Below are 20,993 nucleotides of genomic sequence, written 5' to 3' on the forward strand. Positions count from 1 at the left end.
CACATCACTCTGGGGAGGATTGTTAAGAACGCCCAAGGCTGGGAACTAATCCACCTGCCTGCTAATGCACTTTCCAGGGTCTTCTGATGCGAAGTCCCTCTCTTACAGAGCCTGCAACGAGCCAGTTCCACCTGCGCTTCACCAGGGATCGATTTTGGGGGGTGTATGTGCGTGAGACTATTAATACCCCCCAGTATTTCCTACCCCCGCCCCCATCCCTTGAGCTCAGCGCTCACACGGGCTCTGGCTATTCCTCTCCATCCGGAGACAGGTGTGGGGATGGCGGGGCTGTGGGAGGGGCAGGGAGATGGGGGAGAAGAAGGGGATGGGGAAGGAGCTGAACTCTCCAGATGCCTGAGCCGCCCAGCTCTGCAGGACCAGGGAAGGGGGCTTCCCATGGCTAGGTATTAAGGAGACTCCCCGCGGGGTTCCCCAACCCCCTGGAAGCTGCACTGGCGGGCGGGGGCATCACACAGCAGGGACCGAGCGGCCAGGGGGAGAACCCCCGGGAAATGCAAAGGGCTTGAGAGGCAGCTGGAGCCGGGCGCTGCGCGGGGCTCGGGGAAGCGGGAACAGCGATCGCGGAGTTTCCAGGACCATGAACTCCCCTTGCAGCGGGGGGCTGCTGCTGATCCCGGGCACGGAGCCGCGCCGGAGCCCCTGAGGAGCGGAGCCGCCGGAGAAGGCGATGGGCCAGTGGCTGGGCACGGCGCTGCTGCTCCTCACGCTGGGTAAGGAACGGGCAGCGCGGGCGGCTCCGGTCCCGCAGGAGACACGCTCGAACCGGGCGCCGGGGAAGCCAGGCAGGGACCGGCCCCTCAGCAATAGGGCAGAGTCCCGCTGGGGGACAGCACCGCCCCGGCGGGGTCACCCCAGCGCAGCCGGCGGTGGCGCCCCCTGGCGCTGAGCTGCGGGGCTGCCGCGGTGCGCCCGGAGCCTGGAGGCGCCTCCAGCCCAGGCTGCCCTTGGGGGCGGCTTCCGCCTGGGAGGGGGAGCGGGGGGCGTGTGGCCCGCAGTGGGCACCGCGAGTTACATCCGCCACCCAGACCCAGGCAGCCCCTGGCTGCAGCTTTCCCGAGCTCATCCCTTGGTGTGACGCGCCCAACCTCCGGGGGCAGCCGGTGGCCCTTCCCATCTTAACCCCGAGCCCAGCCTGGGCAGGGGAGCAGGAACCTCCCCCGGGCCCTTCCTGCTGGGGGAGTTAGTGGGTCGCAATTGCCGTGGAAATTACGGAGGTGGCTGCATTTCAGCTGCTCTCAGCTGGGGCAGAGAGGTCCCCTCTCCATGCAGGGCCCCTGGGGCTGGGCCCCACATGGGCGCCCACGAGAATATAGTATTCTATGGTATTGCAACTTTTTTTAATGGAATGGGCCCCCAAAATTGCTTTGCCCCAAGCCCCCTGAATCCTCTGGGCAGCCCTGTTTCCATGGGAGAGGGCACAGAGGATGTCATACCCCTCTGCATGGAGCACTGCAGTTGGCTCTGAGCTCTGCTGGTTGGTTAGCCAGGAATAGGATCTCTTCTCACGGGTCACAGAGGGACAGGCACACAATAGAGACACAATAAACTAAGCACCTGTCACCAGAGCAGCCTCTTCTCTCCCATCCTTTTCATAGTGAAAGAATCCTAGATTCCAAGGCCAGAAAGGCCCATTGGGATCATCATAGAATATCAGGGTTGGAAGGGACCTCAGGAGGTCATCTAGTCCAACCCCCTTCCACCCCTCCCTGCTCAAAGCAGGACCAAATTGCCAACTAAATCATCCCAGCATGGGCTTTGTCAAGCCTGATCTTAAAAACCTCTAAGGAAGGAGATTCCATCACCTCCCTAGGTAACCCAGTCCAGTGCTTCACCACCCTCCTAGTGAAAAGCCAGGAATAGGATCTCTTCTCACGGGTCACAGAGGGACAGGCACACAATAGAGACACAATAAACTAAGCACCTGTCACCAGAGCAGCCTCTTCTCTCCCATCCTTTTCATAGTGAAAGAATCCTAGATTCCAAGGCCAGAAAGGCCCATTGGGATCATCATAGAATATCAGGGTTGGAAGGGACCTCAGGAGGTCATCTAGTCCAACCCCCTTCCACCCCTCCCTGCTCAAAGCAGGACCAAATTGCCAACTAAATCATCCCAGCATGGGCTTTGTCAAGCCTGATCTTAAAAACCTCTAAGGAAGGAGATTCCATCACCTCCCTAGGTAACCCAGTCCAGTGCTTCACCACCCTCCTAGTGAAAAAGTTTTTCCTAATATCATAGAATCATAGAATATCAGAGTTGGAAGGGACCTCAAGAGGTCATCTAGTCCAACCCCCTGCTCAAAGCAGGACCAATTCCCAGCTAAATCATCCCAGCCAGGGCTTTGTCAAGCCGGGCCTTAAAAACCTCCAAGGAAGGAGATTCCACCACCTCCCTAGGTAACGCATTCCAGTGTTTCACCACCCTCCTAGTGAAATAGTTTTTCCTGATATCCAACCTGGACCTCCCCCACCGCAACTTGAGACCATTGCTCCTTGTTCTGTCATCTGCCACCACTGAGAACAGCCGAGCTCCATCCTCTTTGGAACCCCCCTTCAGGTAGTTGAAGGCTGCTATCAAATCCCCCCTCATTCTTCTCTTCTGGAGACTAAACAATCCCAGTTCTCTCAGCCTCTCCTCATAAGTCATGTGCTCCAGACCCCTAATCATTTTTGTTGCCCTCCGCTGGACTCTTTCCAATTTTTCCACATCCTTCTTGTAGTGTGGGGCCCAAAACTGGACACAGTATTCCAGATGAGGCCTCACCAATGTCGAATAAAGGGGAACGATCACGTTCCTCGATCTGCTGGCAATGCCCCTACTTATACAGCCCAAAATGCCGTTAGCCTTCTTGGCAACAAGAGCACACTGTTGACTCATATCCAGCTTCTCATCCACTGTGACCCCTAGGTCCTTTTCAGCAGAACTGCTACCTAGCCATTCGGTCCCTAGTCTGTAGCAGTGCATGGGATTCTTCCGTCCTAAGTGCAGGACTCTGCACTTGTCCTTGTTGAACCTCATCAGGTTTTTTTCTGCCCAATCCTCTAATTTGTCTAGGTCCCTCTGTATCCGATCCCTACCCTCTAGTGTATCTACCACACCTCCTAGTTTAGTGTCATCTGCAAACTTGCTGAGAGTGCAGTCCACACCATCCTCCAGATCATTAATAAAGATATTAAACAAAACCGGCCCCAGGTCCGACCCTTGGGGCACTCCACTTGAAACCGGCTGCCAACTAGACATGGAGCCATTGATCACTACCCGTTGAGCCCGACGATCTAGCCAGCTTTCTATCCACCTTACAGTCCATTCATCCAGCCCATACTTCTTTAACTTGGTGGCAAGAATACTGTGGGAGACCGTATCAAAAGCTTTGCTAAAGTCAAGGAATAACACATCCACTGCTTTCCCCTCATCCACAGAGCCAGTTATCTCCTCATAGAAGGCAATTAGGTTAATCAGGCATGACTTGCCCTTGGTGAATCCATGCTGACTGTTCCTGATCACTTTCCTCTCCTTTAAGTGCTTCAGAATTGATTCTATCATCTGACCTCCGGCATAGCACAGACCAGAGAACTTCCCCTAAATAGTTCCCAGAGCAGAGCTTTTAAGAAAACATCCAATCAATTAAAAAATGGTCAGGGATAGAGAATACAGCACATACAGACCGTGGTAAATGGTTAGTTACTCTCACTGTTAAAAGTGCCTTATTTCCTGTCTGAATTGCTCTAGCTACAACTTTCAGCCTTTGGATTCTGTTAGACTGTTCTCTGCTGGACTGAAGAGCCCATTAACAACTATTTGTTCCTCATTTCGGTACTTATAAACTAATCAAGTCACCCTTTAATCCTCTCTTTGTTAAACTAATAGATTGAGCTCCTTGAGAGGCGGTCACTATAAGGCAGGGTTTCTAATCCTTTAATCATTCTCCTGGCTCTTCTCTGAACCCGCTCCAATTTATCAACATCCATCTTGAATTGCAGACCCCAGACCTAGACTTAGTGTTCCAGCAGCAGTTACACCAGTGCCAGAAACAACGGTAAAATAACGTCTGTACTCTTATTCATCCAAGGATTGCATTAGTCCTTTTGACCCCAGCATCACACTGGGAGCTCATGTATAGCTGGTTATCCACAGGGCCGGCTTTAGGCCGATTCGGCTGAATTGGGCCCCACGCTAAGAGGGCCCCGCGCCGCAGCTCTCCACCCTGCCCCCAGCTCACTTCCCCCTCCTCCCCTCCCCTGAATGCTCCGCCCCCTGCTCCTCCCCCTCCCCTGCTTCCCGCGAATCAGAGGTTCGCGGGAAGTCTGAAAAGAAGCAGGGGCGGGCAGGCAGCACCAGAGAACCCGGGGTGGTGGGGGGCGCGAGAAGGGCTCCGGGGAGGCATGGCCTAGTCCGGCCCCGGTTCCGGCCGAGTGCGCCGGCCTGCGGCGCAGCTCCGGCCCAACCCGCGGCGCGGCTTCGGCTCCGGCCGGCGCGGCTTCGGGTCCGGCCCGGCCCCCGCGCCGCCAAGGGGCTCTGGGCCGGCCCCAAGCCCGGCGAACACGGCCGGAGTGCGGCTTGATTCCTGGGGGCGAGGCTTGCAGCAAACCCCGCCCCCAGGAATCAGGCCCCGCTCTTGCTAAAGCCGGCCCTGGTTATCCCCCACAACCCCCCAAATATTTTTCAGTCATGACTTCCCAGGATAGAGTCCTTTATCCTGTAAGTATGACCTACATTCCTTGTTCCTAGATGAATACATTTACATTTAGCGATATTCACATGCATAGTGTTTGCTTGCGCCCATTTTACCAAGCGATCTAGATTGCTTTGTATTAGTGACCTGTCCTCTTTAGTATTTACCACACCCCCAGTTTGTGTCATCTGCAAACTTTCTCTCAGTAGTCATCCATGAGAAATCTTCCTCCTGAAATTCTGGGCACAGAGGGCTTGGGAACCATCCCAAAGGGAATCAAAAAAAGGGGCAGTGCAGGTTTGAATTCTTGGCCATTCTTCTTGCTATTTCCCCTTTGGGCAGAATGGGATTCATTGAGGGCTGGAATAGGGACAGATCCCCACTTTGTGTCATCACTGAGTCCACTGATTTTTAAGAAGAAACCCTGTTTACTAAGGGCTAAAAAGTGCATTTCTCCCCTTCCCAGCAGAACAGAGAATGTTAATGGTTCCTTTTTTTCATATTTATTCCAGGGATGGAACGGTGTCTGTGTAGGGGAAGGTACTCTCCCTAGCTCTTCCCACAAACCAAGCCCTGCCCACCTAAAGCACTAAAATGACATGTTGCGGTGTAGCTTACACCAAGCTTCCTAATATGATTCACTGCTGACCACAGCTAGAAAAAAAAAAAAAGGGAGAAAGAGTTAACAACATTGCTATTTAAATCATCATCGTTAGGCTTCACTGCTAAAATCCCATCACAATGAATATGAGCAGTTCCCCTTTTCAGAGCTATTATTGCAGGCTGCTTGCAAACCCGGGCACGTCACTGCATTGGTGACATTTGGTTCACGTGTTGACAAGTTTCTTTCCAGTGTTGAGGGCTCGAGAGGCTTGTTTTAAGTTGAGACTGTGAAGTACAAGCTGGCAGTGCCCATGAAATAGCTGCCATGAGCTCGCCCAGTTTACCCTCTGGTTTATGCAGGCGTTTACATGTATGTAGCCCTTCAGAGAACATGGGCTCTTTTCCCACAGCCCATGCTAGAAGTTGTGGGGAAGCCTCTGGGAGGTGACCTTACCGGGCTGACTCAGAGCTGGGTTGCTACACTGTTACATAAATCCCCTTTTTGGTTTATAGGGTATTTGGTCAGGTCGCTGGCTTCAGAAACTAAATGTGAAAACATTTACCAAGGCTTCTCTGACTGCGTCTTAAAACTGGGGGAAAACATGGCCAGCTACGAGGAGGACGACAGGGATGAGGTGCAGGGGCTGCACACTGTTTGCGGGTGAGTAGCAACCCCCCAGCTCTCGCCCTTCTTCCCTACGAACACAGGGCAAATGCGCACACTGTCGTGCTCACCCCAACCTCCTGAGATGCAGAACACACACACACACACACACACACACACCCAGGCAGACACACCCTCTCACACATAGTCTCATGCAGGCCGAGACAGTAGGGCACCACAGAGCCTGCAGAGCAGGGAGTCAGCAAACCCTCCAAGGACTCCCAATCAAAGCGGAGGATGCAACCCATGCAGAGTAGTTTGGGGTATTATTATTATTGTGCATTTTTAGCGACAGCGTAGGGTTCCCGAGGATTTAGGTAATCCACCCATCTGGGATACCATGCTCTAACCTCCTCTTCCACTCAGCCTCCCAGGCCCCCCACCTGCCTCTGGCTGCTTTCTCTGACAAAAATAGATTTCTTTCAGTATAAGCCAGGCTCTCCTCACCTTCCTGCTTCCCACCTCAGGCAGGAGCTGGGACAGAGGCTACTGCTTGTCAATCCCTGATAACGACTCTTTCCTGTCCTCAGGAGATCGGTGGAGAAGAAGACTCTTGCACCCAGCTAGTGTAGGTGGAGATGAAGAACTCCCCCCGCTAAGCATGGCTCTAGCCTTTAGGGCTGCATGAGACATAGCAAAAAAGGTGTCAAGAAAATCCTGCCAGGCTAGACCATGCCAAGGATTAAGCACACAAGAGCAGTTGGAGCCAGACTGCAAACTGCATTTAATCAGGTGTCAGCAGCCTAAAAGCAAGCTGAACTCAAGGGTCCTTGCTGCAGGGTCAGGGCCAGTTCATTCCTGGTGAAAGTCCATTAATTTCAGGCCCCTCAGTGAGCAGGTGAGCTTCACAGCCGAGTTCAAAAGGTGGAGGATCCATTCAGTTACCAGGGGTGATAACCTAATCAGGACCAAGGGGAAAGCAAGGAAGGGGGTAAAATAGTAAAGCTGCTGGAGTTCACCACAGAGTGTGTTCAGGGAAAGGTCTGATTAAAAGGGAATGAGCTAAAGCAAGTGAGGGAAGGGAGACACAGGGAGGAAATGAAAAGTTGGCAGAGATAAATGAAGATGGCTGAGGGTTCTGAGCATCCCCAGCAATGAATCCACAGGAGTGAAAAGGCCAAGGGGGGGATACGGAGATGCAGAAAGCAATCAAGGGAAAGACAGATGCACTGGGGAGGTGTAAACCTTCGAGCCCAAGGAGGAGGGCTGAGAAGATTAGAGGAGTAAGAGCATCTGAACTAATAAGGAATCAATGAGAAGTGGGAGGGGTGGAAATGACAGGCAGGATCTGAATGAAGGCATTTCTCTTACACCTCAAGGTTAGGGGTTAGTGAAAGAGACAAGCGGTGGGATTGATGGGGCTGCTGAAAACGGAAATGAATTCCTAGCCCTGCATGGGAACAGGAACGAGATGCAACAGGCAACCATTTGCCAGGGAAGAAAGATGCCAGGACCGAGCTGAGAAGCCCACCAGCCCAAGCGATTGGAAAGGAGAACACAACAGAATTCCAGCACCAGTGGAGATTCCTGCCAGCACTCTGCAGGATCCCTGACAGCGAGTGCAGGATCCATTTGTCCCAGGTGGAGAGAAGTCAACCTCACTGTTGTTGTGTGGAGCAAAGGGGAGCATTGCCTAGAAAGGGGGACAGATTGCTTCTTTCTTCTTCCTGTCACCTTCTACCCAGGGATCTGAGTGCTTCCCAAACACTGAGCTTTTAGCTTTACACCCTACTCCATTCCCCCATGAAGAGAAGAGTCATTATCCCCAGTTTACAGAAGGTGTACCTGAAGCACAGAGGAGGGAGGTGATATTGCCAAGGACACAAGGCAACTCAGCGTTGGATTTAAGCAACTGGGGTTACGGATCATTTAAGCTAGCTCTAAAGGAAGTAATGCAATCCAGGAGCCAATTATTTATGTATGTATCTCCAGCTTCATAGGGGGTGGGGTCTCTGTTTAGTGAACTCAGTGGTGTCAGCTAGGTCTTTTTCTGGGATAGGGCTGCTGCCTTATAACCAAGGTAACAGAGGACATAGAAACAGGGAACAGGAGATGGAAGTAAGTGGGGAGGCTGTGCAGGGGGTGGAGTGGGGTGAACAGAGCTTCCTCTAGGCTAGAAGTAGAGGGGAGTTCCCCCACTTCTCCCTGGATTGAGTGAGTAGTGCTCCCCCACAAAACCCATAAATCCTCTTCAGCTGGTCAGTGAGAGCTGTGCGTGCCTGTTTCTATTGGCTTTAACCACTTCATAGGAATGATCTGAAATCTAACATTGGGCCTCCCAATGGATTAGAAAGGAGGAAAGACTTTTGTTAAACTCTGTTACCTTACTAGGTTGGTTCAGAGGACAGACTGGAGTTCCAGAGAGTAGGTGCCCTGGAGGAAAAGCTGTCTTTCTGTTTTCCTAGGGGATCTTCCCCAGCTGTACACAATATAACCTGACCCAGCCACCAGGTGTGAAGTAACCCTGCCCCCACTCCCAGATGTATGCTGTAATGTAAACCTGACCTAGGTGCTCTTGTTTTCTGATGGATTTTCCCCGTCACCATTGCACACGTGAACTTTCCCAGGTCTGTAGTGTGAACCAAATCTGAAATTCACACATTTCCCACATTAGTAGCACTGCACCGGTTTAGCTAGATTAATTTTAAATTGGTCTACTTAAACTAGTGCAGAGCTTTAATGTAGACACCCACTCACCATTGGAGGTTTGTACCAGTTTAACTAGACTGATTGTAAATCAATCTAGTTGAACCAGTGCATCTTTTCTAATGTAGACCAGCTCTGAGGAGGAAAAACATCAGGCCCAAGCTAGTAAAGCTGGTCACAAATCAGAATTTCCTGGCCATGGAAAATTCCAATATTTCACACTTGCTTTTGTCCTGAATTGGTGCATCATGGGTGAGGCTACGTTTTAGTCACAGGTATTTTTAGTAAAAGTCATGGAGAGGTCACGGGCAGTAAACAAAAATTCACAGCCCGTGACCTCTCCATGACTTTTACTATATACCCCGAACTAAAACTTGGGCTGGGAGGCCATGGTGCTCTGGGGGGGCATCCTGGGGGTGCATGCTGGGGCGGGGGGGTGGCCAGGACCCCTGCTGGTGCTGGGGGGGAAGGGTTGGCAGGGCTCGCAGGCTCCCTACCTGACTGCGCATGTCCTTGCAGCTCCTAGGGGGAGGGGCGGCCAGTGGGGCTCCATGTGCTGCTTCCGCCACAAGTGCTGGCTGCGCAGCTCCCATTGGCCGGGAATTGCAGCCAATGAGAGCTTCGGGGGGCAGCACCCAGAGGCGTAACGAGCGCCCTCCGTACCCTCCGACCGGAGGGGGCCCCGCCAGGAAGGGGGCCCCTAAAAGTGGCAAAATAAATACCGCATTCCAGTTTCTGCATTGTAAGGGGCCCCGCCTGGACATATGTTCAGAGGGGGCCACCGTTCGGAGGGGGCCACGTTCTTTGTTGCTACGGCCCTGGCAACGCCTATGGGCATGGGCAGCGTGCGGAGCCCCCTGGCCCCTTGGCCTAGGAGCTAGGGACATGCTGGTGGGAGCCAGGACCCCCTCCAGGTAAGCAACGCCCTGCATCCCAATCCCCTGCCCCAGCCCTGAGCCCCCTCCCACACACCCAAACTGCTGCTGCTAGCCCAGGGGCTGACCAGCCGGGCAGCCGCTGCAGAAGTCACGGCAAGTCACGGAATCCATGACTTCCAGGACCTCCGTGACAGACACACAGCTTTAATCATAGGAGATCTCGTCCAGTCAGGGAGCCCAGCCCATAGAGAAGAAAAGGGGCATGAAGCACCTGAACTGCAACTCCCATGAGGTACTATGGCAACTCAAACAGACACAGATTAACGTCAAACTGACCCACAATGAAATGTTTCAATTCATTTCGACACACAAAATGTTGTGTTGGGTCCGCCTGGCATTAAACAAACTATTTAATTTTGATAATAGAAAATTTTGTACATTTTCCATTAAAAAAAATAATAATAATAATGGCAAATCCCATGTACAAATTAGAACTTTCAGCAAGATTAGAAGGGGGTTAGAATGAAAAGTCTCCTGGACTGATAATGCTGGGCAGAGATTCTGGTTTGAATTGGGAACGGAAGACAAATGACATCTTCGCTGGCAGTAGAAAATGGCCAGGTTCCTTTAAAGGGGCTTTCAGAGGAGTCCATGTATCATACTGTGAATCGTAGCATGTATCTCTTCCTGGCAGCACACAACAGCATATCATACCACTGCCCTTTTTGTGGATGCGAACAATGTATTTGACTGCTTTACTAAACAGCTTTTCAGTGTTTTTAAAAAACAAAGTTTATTTCATTTCTAAAGAAACAACTGATTTCTGCTCCAATTGGCAATAAAGCCTGATTTTCTAGGAAGCTACAGGGCACTAGAGTGGCTGAAAACAAATACAGAAAATTAGTAAAACACTGGAACTGCAGACGGTGCTACGTAGCACCGGAATCCTGACCATGCTAGCAGGGGTTCTTGTGTAGGTCCTGGTGAATGGCCAACCCTGCAAGACCACCGGGGCTATTGTGACTGAAGGAAAAAAGTAATGATCCCCTTTCCTGCCAAAGAATATCTTGGGCAGTTATTGGCCTTTAACCCTTAACTCTCCCTATGCCATCTACAATTCAGCTAATGTAGGATGGTTTTCTCAAGCCCCTCCTGTGCCATGTTCTCTCCAGGAGTGAGATACACAGGTCAGTGACAGATATGGAGATCAGAATAATTGATGCCTTGGAAGGCAGTCTAGTATGAAATCAGCAGCATTTGTTTTTCAGTTCTGCTTGTGCAGTATTTCCCCAGAGTCCAACACTGACAAGTCATTTGATCATAGCCTGTCTGGCTGAACAGATGGAGGCTGTGAAGAGTGAAGCATTGTGGGAATTATGATCACCCAGCTGAAAGTAGAACCACCACTAAAAGTTGACATTCTCTCTCCTCTGCCCCACTTAATCTTTTGCCTGAAGAGATAGATCATTTTTAACCCCTACCTGACCGAGCTGTGTTTCCCAGTTCAGCTGCTGCAGGGTCCTGAGTGTAGCTCCCTAATGAACACAAGACCTTACCTTAGTTGGCACCAATGTTTCTCGTTATGATCTCAGGACGTTTATTCTGCCACACTGGCTTTATTTAATGAACTCTATGCAGCTGGTGTTCTGACATAAATCATATTAAAAAAGGAAAGCACTAATGTCCGTACTTCAAGAAGAAATAGTGTCATCTCCAGGAAAGGAAGATTTGGACAAAAGTAAAAAGATGTCTTCCCATGCTTGGGATGTTGACCCCAGCCAGATGGCCTGCTCTATCTCCCAGATTGAGATGGGACATCTAGATGTGTCCCTCCATGAAGAATATGGCCAGCAAACTAGTAAGATGACAGAGAAGAATTCACCGTCAGTCTAATAGCTCAAGAGACTGTAGATGTACCTATTTACCTTCAGTGACTTGGTGCAGGGCAGTATAGATCCACTGTGCTGGCCAGGGAAGCTCTCTGCACAGAGGGTTTTCTCAGGGGGGCAGTCCCCTACTCCTTTATGTTGTCCAAGAGGCATAAAGAATAACTGAGAATTGGGCCCCATGTGTTATGAAAAATTCTCTTCACCTCTTCTACAAATAGGGTTGCCAACCCTCCAGGTTTGGCTGGGAGTCTCCCAGAATCGGGCTTGATCTCCTGGAGGCTACTGAAGCCAATCCGGGAGATTTTAGACAACTAAAAGTCCAGCGGCACAGCAGGGCTAAGGCAGGCTCCCTACCTGCCCTGGCTCCGTGCCACTCCCAGAAGCGGCCAGCATGTCCGGCAGCGACTCCTGGGCGGAGGCGCGGCCAGGGGGTCTCTGCATGCTGCCCCCATCCCAAGCACCAACTCCGTTGCTCCCATTGGCCGTGAACGGGGAACTGCGGGCAGAGGCCGGTGCCTGCAGGCAGGGGCAGCGAGCGCCGTGCAGAGCCACCCCGAGTCTAGGAGCTGCTGCCAGACATGCCGCCACTTCTGGGAACCACCCGAGGTAAGTGCCACCTGGCCGGAGTCTGCACCCCGAACCCCCTCCTGAACCCCACCCCCCTGCTCCAGCCCCCTCCCGCACCCTAACCCCCTGCCCCCTCCTGCACCCAAACTCCCTCCTACAGCCAACATCCTGCACCTCCTCCCACACCCCAAGCCCCTGTCCCAGCCCTGAGCCCCCTCATGCACCCAAACTCCCTCCCACAGCCTGCACCCTGAACCCCCTCCCGAACCCCAATGCCCTGGCCCAGCCCTGAGTCCCCTCCTGCAGCCAAACTCCCTCCCAGAGCCCGCACCCCTTTCCACACCCTAACCCCCTGTCCCAGGTTCAGCCCGGAGCCCCCTTCCACACTCCAAACCTCTCAGCCCCACTCCCCAGTCCAGAGCCCGCACCCCAACCCCCTGCTCCAGCCCGGTGAAAGTGAGTGAGGGTGGGGGAGAGCAAGCGACGGAGGGAGGGGGGCTAGAGTGAGAGGGGGCGGGGCCTCACAGAAGGGTTGTGACGGGGTGGGGCCTTCGGGCAGGGCTGGGGGTGGGGCAAGGGTGTTTGGGTTTGTGCGATTAGATAGTTGGCAACCCTAGCTACAAATGACACTGTCACAGTTACAGGGCAAGATGCACTTCGGACCCCTTTCAGTTCCTCTTGAGGGCATCCTTCAGATGACAGGCTTGGCTTCCTGCACCTCTCTCAAAGGGTGGAACCCCACAGTCCAACCACTCTTGGGCTAGATCTCTGGGTAGGAGCCCCTGTTTCCCAATGTGTTGACATGCCAGCTGTATCAGGGCCTTGTAAACCCTTTTACTCCAGAGGCCCGTAACAGCAGCCAATTAAAGAGACTCAAAAACAGCATTAAGCGTTCACCAAAGGCACACAGTATGCAGAGAGAAGGGGTAAAACAACAAAAGGCCCATATGGGTCTTAACTAACCTTCCTTCTTTCCTTACCAGTGTTGGGTAAGTTTCACTCAGCCCAGACCTCCCTGCTCCAGCGCTGGAAGCGACAGACAGCCCCTGAACATCCTCTGTCTCTCCCTGTCAGAGATTCCTCCCCAGCCACTACTGCCTGCTCACCCCTCCTTCCTCCCTAGGCCAGGGTCTTTAAGGCTTTAGAATCCCCTTTGATTCTAGGTTTCAGAGTAGCAGCCGTGTTAGTCTGTATCCTCAAAAAGAAGAACAGGAGTACTTGTGGCACCTTAGAGACTAACAAATTTATTAGAGCATAAGCTTTCGTGGACTACAGCCCACTTGTAATGCATCCGAAGAAGTGGGCTGTAGTCCACGAAAGCTTATGCTCTAATAAATTTGTTAGTCTCTAAGGTGCCACAAGTACTCCTGTTCTTTTCTTTGATTCTAGGTTCAGGCATAGGAAGAATAAACCTTGTTCATCTAGTTGGAGCCCGGCAGAGGCATTCTCCAATAAATTCTCCATAGCTTTATCCAGGACCAGGACCCTCGGTATTCTCTCTGGCATATCTTATTTTTGTCATTGTTTCATTTCCTGTTTCTTCCCCTCACCTCACACCTCATTAACAGCCTCCTTTGATTTAACTCCTTCCACTCAGGCATGACAGCAAGCAAATAAACCAAGGCACATTAAAAAATAATACAGACTCTTCCTTCATTCTGTATAGACACTGGATTAGAAAACTGAAATAGTTTTCAAGAGCCAGTGTCCTTACTCTGTCTGTGATCACATTGTGCCCAAGCCCATCATTCAGCTTGGACAAAGAAGAGCAATGAAGTCAGTCAAACATTTGCTCTTAATCTGTTACACTTTCAGGGACTCAGAGTTGGAATTCCAAGCACTGAAGGGGGACAGCAGTTTATGAAAAACAATGGATTTAATTGGCTTTCAAAAGAATTGTAGAAACACTTCAACAAGTTTGGGGGGGTTAGTTTTTAGCAAATGAACTCTGTGAGACCCACAAAGGGGGATTAATGATGCCAGAGCAGGGAGGTAGAAAACTAAACTTCCAGTAAGAACAGTAGGACAATGGAACAGACTGCCTAAGGAGGTTGGGGAAGCTCCTTCATTGGAGGTTTTCAAAAGGAGACTGGGTAACCATCTGTCTTGGATGGTTCAAACCCAGCAAATCCTGCATTTTGGCAGGGGGTTGGACTAGATGACCCTTGCGGTCCCTTCTAACCCTATGATTCCACTAACAAAAACCACCACTGGGTCAGTCTCCCTTAGATTTCCCAGCGCATCTGGCTTCTGCCTCTCTTTAAGGCTCTGATCTTGCCATCCTCTCAGTGCAGGTAGAGACATAAGCTTGTGCAGAACCCAGCTGAACTCAAGGAGGTAGAGGAGTTCTCATGGGAGGAGCTCATTGCAGGATTGGGGCCTTAAACTGTAAGCAATTCAGGACTAAGACTCTATCTTGAGGCATTATACAATGCTGAACACAAAGCCATCATGTGCCAAATAAGTGCACCAAATGTAAATGTAGGGGCCAATTGAATTGAGAGTTTCCAGTGGGGAGAAAGGTTTTGTCTTGGATCTTTCTGCTCTGTGGCGTTTTAAATGAACTAACAGCCTCCATTCTTCCTTCGGCTACAGGTACTGGGATGAATTTCACATGTGCGCCATGACTGCTCTTTGGGAATGCCAGAAGGAGGCAGCAAGTATCTGGGAGACTTTGAAAAAGGAATCTAGAAAAATCAAATTCCAAGGCAGCTTGTTTGATCTCTGCAGTCCCAACAGCTCCCAGAGCTTCAGCTTGACAAATGTTTCAAATGTTGCTGTCTTAAGCCTCTCTCTGATGGTCACTTGGCTTAATTTGTAAATGGAGCAGCTCTGAAAGTATTGGAACGAAGAGGTATTATCAGTGTAGTTATGATCAGAAATGTAATATTTCCAAATCTTTGAGAAATACTGGGTATGGTGCTGGATGAACACTTGATTTTATTATTCCAGGTCTGTGAGCCTCAGAAGAGCAGCATCTCCTTGGTTGCACTGTCTCTAAGTAACTTACATGATTAATCATAAACTCAGCACTTGCTATAACTTGACATTGTCCAGCTGCAAGTGCACCCACAGCTCCGACTAACGGTGCAGAGTGCTGAAGGCTGTAGTCTGAGGGCCAAAGGACTGGGGAGAAATCCAGGTTTAGTGCTAAACACTAGGTTCTTTTGCACTCTTTTCTATCTATAGTCACTGGAAGCGAATCTGTTTATTCAGCTGCCTGTTTCTGCCAGACAAATGCTCCACTTTTTTCAGTGGTGATGGGCGGGAGGAAGCAATTATTGGTGGTGTTTTTGAAGTGCAGGGAGAATGTATTGAACCTGTCAAAGGCAGGAAGGATTCTTTGTCATGTTGCTAGTAGAATCCTCCCCTTTGGGGATGGTGAAGCCTCCCCTTGCAGAACAATCTCGGACATGTCTGTTTCTTGTGAGATGCACCTGGCTACCTGAGTGACTCTTGCGTTGTGTGTAAATCCCTTTCATAAGGAAACAAGAGGGAAAAACATAATGGGGAAAGGGGGAGGGTTGGGCTAGAGGTTTCTAATAACTCTTTTGCTTTAAAAGTATCCCAGGAGACACCTGTGAGCAGCACTGTGACTGACTGTGTAATTCAAAAATATCAAATAATGTCTGTTGCATAACCTACACCTGTCAAAATGGAAATCATTTGTCTTGCTTTCTTGGTCTATAGCACAGTCACTCCCTGTCTCTTCCAGTGCAGCCCAGACAGTTGTTCATGTCACGGCTTCAACACTGCCATTAAACATATTTGCAATACCAAGAGACTCTTGCAAGTGATTTCAGGATATGTTTAAAAACTCAACTGTATTATCTGGCAGTTGAAAGCAGTGACTTAACTGTGCCCTTTCAATTGCAGGGCACTAAGAACTATCTCCTGGCCCCTAGAGGCCCTACCTGGGCATACAAGGGGGTCTAAGGCCTGGTCTACACTACCCCCCCAATTCGAACTAAGGTACACAACTTCAGCTACGTTATGAAGTTCGAAGTACCTTAGTTTGAACTTACCCCGGTCCAGACGCGGCAGGCAGGCTCCCCCGTCGACTTCGCAGTACTCCTCTCACTGAGCTGGAGTACCGCAGTCGACGGCGAGCACTTCCGGGTTCGACTTATCTCGTCCAGACAAGACGCGATAAGTCGAACCCAGAAGTTCGATTTGCTTGCCGCCGAACTACCGGGTAGTGTAGACCTACCCTAAGACAATAATGTGCATCAGTGCAGGTCTGCTCTTTCACACCTATTACAGCACTTCAAAGAGAACAGGAATTTCCAGAATGGATCAGACCCAAGATCCATCTAGTCTGGGAACCTATCCCTTGACAGGACAGTACCAAATGCTTCAGAGGAAGGTACAAGAAATCTGCAGTTGGCAGATGTGGGATAATCTGTGCCCATTGAAGGTCTCATCCTGATCCCTAATAGGTGGAGCTTGATTTAAGGCCTGAGTATATTGTTTTATATCCTTTCCAAAGTGTTTGTTAGCTTTAAGTATAGCAACTTAGGATCCTCTTGTCATTGATATTACTCCAATCTTTTTCTGAATCTTGTGATTTACTTGGTCTTATCAACTTCCTGTGGCAACGAGTTCCACAGTTTAATTATGCGCTGGGTGAAAAGGTCTTTCCTTTGATCAGTTTTTAATTTTCCATCATTTAGTGGTATTAAAGGTCCCCTTGTTTTTGTGTTATGAGACAGGGAGAACAGAAGCTCCTGCTCCACTTTCTCTGTAGCATTAATTGTATATACTTTTATTATGACACTCATGACCATCGAACAGGGCACTCATTCAATTTTGAATAGAGGGAAGCAGCATCTAGCAACATACAGTATGGATGAGTTGCACAGCTCTGAGGATTCCCATTACCACAGTAGGGAAGAAATTGTTAGTTATCCCAACCGAGGAGCCTGTGTTTTCTGTTAGTCTCTCTCACATCCACAGATTGGTTCAAACCAGCATGTATGAATTAGAAACAATAGGTATAAAGGTTCTAACAACGGTCACAAATCTGGGAACATGCTTTAGAGTGTGAACAATGACTTTAGTGGGCCAGTAAGTGAGGCACTGCTAGCCCTTGGGATTTAGCCAAGTATATTACAGGCACATACGCAAGCTTCTCTTTCAGCAAGGAATATCTTTTGGCCTTTCTGCTGACACTGCAAACAAGAGGTCCATTAGTGCCATCCTTGACAAGTCAAGTTCCTTCCTGTGTAACTTCTTGCACTCTGCCTGCTGCCCTAGTTACTATTTACCACCCTGCTCTCCACAGCACTGCTAAGCAACCCTGCTCGCATTGTCAGCAGGGAGGGAGTCCTCTACAAAATTAATGAAGTGGCAGCTCCCAAGAAATCTGAAACAGCTCAGGGGAGGAGCAGCAAGTATTTAAACTCCACTTCCAGATGGGGCATCCAGAGATTTTGCTGATGAGGAAGACATTAACAACACTCTCTTAAGGGTGGCATACGGATTTCAGGGAGACAAACATCTCTGGCATTGGGCACAATGGTACCTCGTGGGTGAAGCGGTTAACAAGGAGCATTGTAGGATTTAGATTTAACTAGTTTCAACTCCATATTCAGCTTGGTTCTACTTTCTGCTCTGATACAAAATGCAGTATATGCTGTGGCTTCATTCCATTCTCTCCTCTCCCCACTCTCAGTGTCCCTGCCCATTCCCTACACATTCTCCTGTGGGGGGAAGCTGGAGTAGCTGGACACTGCCAACGGCCAAGGCAGAGACTGCTTTGTGGCCACACCTATTTAATTCTGCTTTAAAGGAAGCAATAGTATGGTTTAGACTAGTAAACAATTATCTAATGCCTTAACAGGCTTCCTCTTCTTAGCTGCTTTAACAGATCGGCATCTTCCCCTTTGTTAAACTTTCAAGCTTTTAAACAGTTCTAGAAGACAGAATGATGTCTTAATGATTAGTACTCTCTGCAAAGCCTACTTCCTGCCAAACCTTACAGACCCTGGATGAAAATATCCAGTTTGCTGACACTACTGCAACCCCCAGAAAGGGAGCAGGTGTTGGAGAAAATCTCCCTGGGAGCAAAACCCCTCAGCTCCAATGTACTAAAGAAAAGGTTCATTAAGAAATAGACCATCTGCCATTGCTCTGGTGTAGAACTGTAAAAGTTCCAAAGCCAAAGAACTGCTGAGAATTCATCAACTATGTGCAAGTGAAAATTAGGCTTTATGACATGGGAGTGGAGGGTCTCAGCGTTTCCAACTCAATTTTTGGTTTAAAAAGACTCTGCCCCCCTTCGACCAAGGACAGGTAGGCACTGAATTTTCCTACAAAAGGCACTGACATATGGTATAAATTCAAGTCCTCAGAGGCAAAGAATCCAGACCTGTCAACAAACATATTTCAAATCCCACATTACAGCATTTCATGCCAATGCAGCATGGTCTAGAGTCCAGTGGTTCTCAAACTTCATTGCACTGCAACCCCCTTCTGACAACAAAAATTACTACATATCTCTCTCTCTCTCTCTCTCTCTCACACACACACACACACACACACACAAAACAAACAAACAAACAAAGGGGAAAGAGAGGAAGGAGGAGCCCAAGCGCCACTGCCCTAGGCTGAAGCCCTCGAGTTTTGGCTTCTGGGGCCCAGGCTTCAGCTTTAGTTCCAGGCCCCAGCAAGTCTAACGCTGGCCCTGGTAATCCTATTAAAATGGGGTCCCAACCCACAATTTGAGAATAACCGGTCTAGTCCATTGAGAGATAAGTGGTACTGTTTCCAAATATGAACGAGAATGGGAAACATAACAGTAACACATAATCAGGTGGTCTCACAAATATGTGTGTGTAGTCAGCAGCTCTTTCTTCTTTAATGAGTGGGACTACTACATCCCTCCATTGCTTCTCCCTGGTATCTAACTCTAATCAAGGAGGCTCTGGTATTTTCCTCAAGAAGATCCACCCTTAAAAATGTGATTGAGTGTCACTGTGAAGCGACTCCTGGCAGTGTGTTACTGACCCACTGATCAAACCTACAAGACGCTGCACTTCTTTCTGCATATGGGACTCGGCCTTCCCTCACACTAGTACTGACAGACAGGAGACATTAAGGTTGAATATCACAAAAAGCCTTTCATCTAGAGGCTCAATTGGATGTGGAATATCCCAAATTACCAATATTGCAAGAGTGGAAAGATAGTTTATTCAGCCTAGATCTGAACTAATAGCTATGGTTTCATGAGATTACTGCTGAAGTTGGGGTCAGATATATGCAGCAGGCTCTTCACAAACTGTATGGGATAACGTACACTGGAAGAAATCGTAACAGATCATTCTGGTCACATGCTTCAGCCCTGAAACCCCTGCAAATGGGATCAGAATTGTTCTGAAGATATGCCAGGTCAGTTGAGCCCACAGTGATGGTGTTTAATAAGGCTACAGCAAAGGTTCCCAAAGTGTGGTCCGTTCAGCAGCTGCTGGTGGTCTTCAGAGCATATGGTCACAGTGCTAGCAGTTCTTATTTTCAGCTGCTAAACTGCAATAGGAGATATATTTTTAGCTATTACATATTGTCCTGATATTAGTTTTCCCTGTAAGCAAGTACAGTATTATGATGTCATCACATTTGGAGGGTATAGCAGGGAAATTCATCCTACTGTGAATGAGAAGGGAGGTGGCTGGGAGATAATTTCTCTTCGTATGTTATCTCCACTAAAAAGTTTGACAACCCAAGGCTACAGCATTGTCTGTTCCAATCTGCATCTGGGCACTTACCTTCCTTTCTAGGAGAGGAAACAATGCCATCTCCTGGAAGAAATGGTAATTCACACCCAGGATTACATAACGTAAGAATGGCCGTATTGGGTCAGACCAAAGGTCCATCTAGCCCAGTATCCTGTCTAGCGACAGTGGCCAATGCCAGGTGCCCCAGAGGGAGTGAACCTAACAGGCATTGATCAAGTGATCTCCACCCTCTGACAAACAGAGGCTAGGGACACCCTTCCTTACCCCTCCTGGCTAATATCCATTAACAGACTTAACCTCCATGAATTTATCCAGTTCTCTTTTAAATGCTGTTATAGTCCTAGCCTTCACAACCACCTCAGCCAAGGAGTTCCACAAGTTGACTGTGCGCTGTGTAAAAAAGAACTTCCTTTTATTTGTTTTAAACCTGCTGCCCATTAATTTCATTTGGTGGCCCCTAGTTCTTGTATTATAGGAACAAGTAAATAACTTTTCCTTATTCACTTTCTCCGCACCACTCATGATTTTATATACCTTTATCATATCCCCCCTTAGTCTCTTCATCTTGGAAAAGAGAAGTCCTAGTCTCTTTAATCTCTCCTCATATGGGACCCGTTCCAAACCCCTAATCATTTTAGTTGCCCTTCTCTGAACCTTTTCTACTGCCAGTATATCTTTTTTGAGATGAGGAAACCACATCTTGAATACTGCATACAGATGTGGGCGTACCATGGATATATATAATGGCAATAAGATACTCTCCGTCTTATTTTCTATCCCCTTTTTAATGATTCCTAACATCCTGTTTGCTTTTTTGACCGCTGCTGCAGACTGCGTGGACGTCTTCAGAGAACTATCCATGATGACTCCAAGATCTTTTTCCTGATTCGTTGTAGCTAAATTAGCCCCCATCATATTGCATGTATAGTTGGGGTTATTTCTTCCAATGTGCATTACTTTACATTTATCCACATTAAATTTCATTTGCCATTTTGTTGCCTAATCACTTAGTTTTGTGAGATCTTTTTGAAGTTCTTCACAGTCTGCTTTGGTCTTAACTATCTTGAGCAGTTTAGTATCATCTGCAAACTTTGCCACCTCTCTTTTTACCCTTTTCTCCAGATCATTTATGAATAAGTTGAATAGGATTGGTCCTAGGACTGACCCTTGGGGGACACCACTTGTTACCCCTCTCCAGTCTGAGAATTTACCATTTATTCCTACCCTTTGTTCCCTGTCTTTTAACCAGTTCTCAATCCATGAAAGGACCTTCCCTCTTATCCCATGACAACTTAATTTACGTAAGAGCCTTTGGTGAGGGA

General features: G+C 49.1%; 1 protein-coding gene across 1 annotated transcript; it reads left to right on the forward strand.

Moving 5' to 3' along the window:
- The first annotated feature begins 68 nt into the window (after positions 1 to 68).
- Positions 69 to 15,714, forward strand: LOC112059496 (neuritin-like). Its single transcript, XM_024105123.3, has 3 exons — positions 69 to 731; positions 5,808 to 5,955; positions 14,534 to 15,714. The coding sequence occupies exons 1-3, from the start codon at positions 689 to 691 to the stop codon at positions 14,757 to 14,759; spliced, it is 417 nt and encodes a 138-aa protein (XP_023960891.2). The 5' UTR covers positions 69 to 688; the 3' UTR covers positions 14,760 to 15,714.
- The last annotated feature ends 5,279 nt before the right edge of the window (positions 15,715 to 20,993 follow it).

This window comes from Chrysemys picta, chromosome 13 (assembly GCF_011386835.1).
Source record: "Chrysemys picta bellii isolate R12L10 chromosome 13, ASM1138683v2, whole genome shotgun sequence".
In the NCBI taxonomy this organism is placed as follows: Eukaryota; Metazoa; Chordata; order Testudines; family Emydidae; genus Chrysemys; species Chrysemys picta.

Bases quoted from the DNA above. Each gene is read 5' to 3' on its own strand.
- LOC112059496 (XM_024105123.3), top strand. From the start codon at position 689: ATGGGCCAGTGGCTGGGCACGGCGCTGCTGCTCCTCACGCTGG. The intron at 732-5,807 runs GTAAGGAACGGG...TTTGGTTTATAG, and splicing joins GCTGCTGCTCCTCACGCTGG to GGTATTTGGTCAGGTCGCTG. The intron at 5,956-14,533 runs GTGAGTAGCAAC...CTTCGGCTACAG, and splicing joins GGGCTGCACACTGTTTGCGG to GTACTGGGATGAATTTCACA.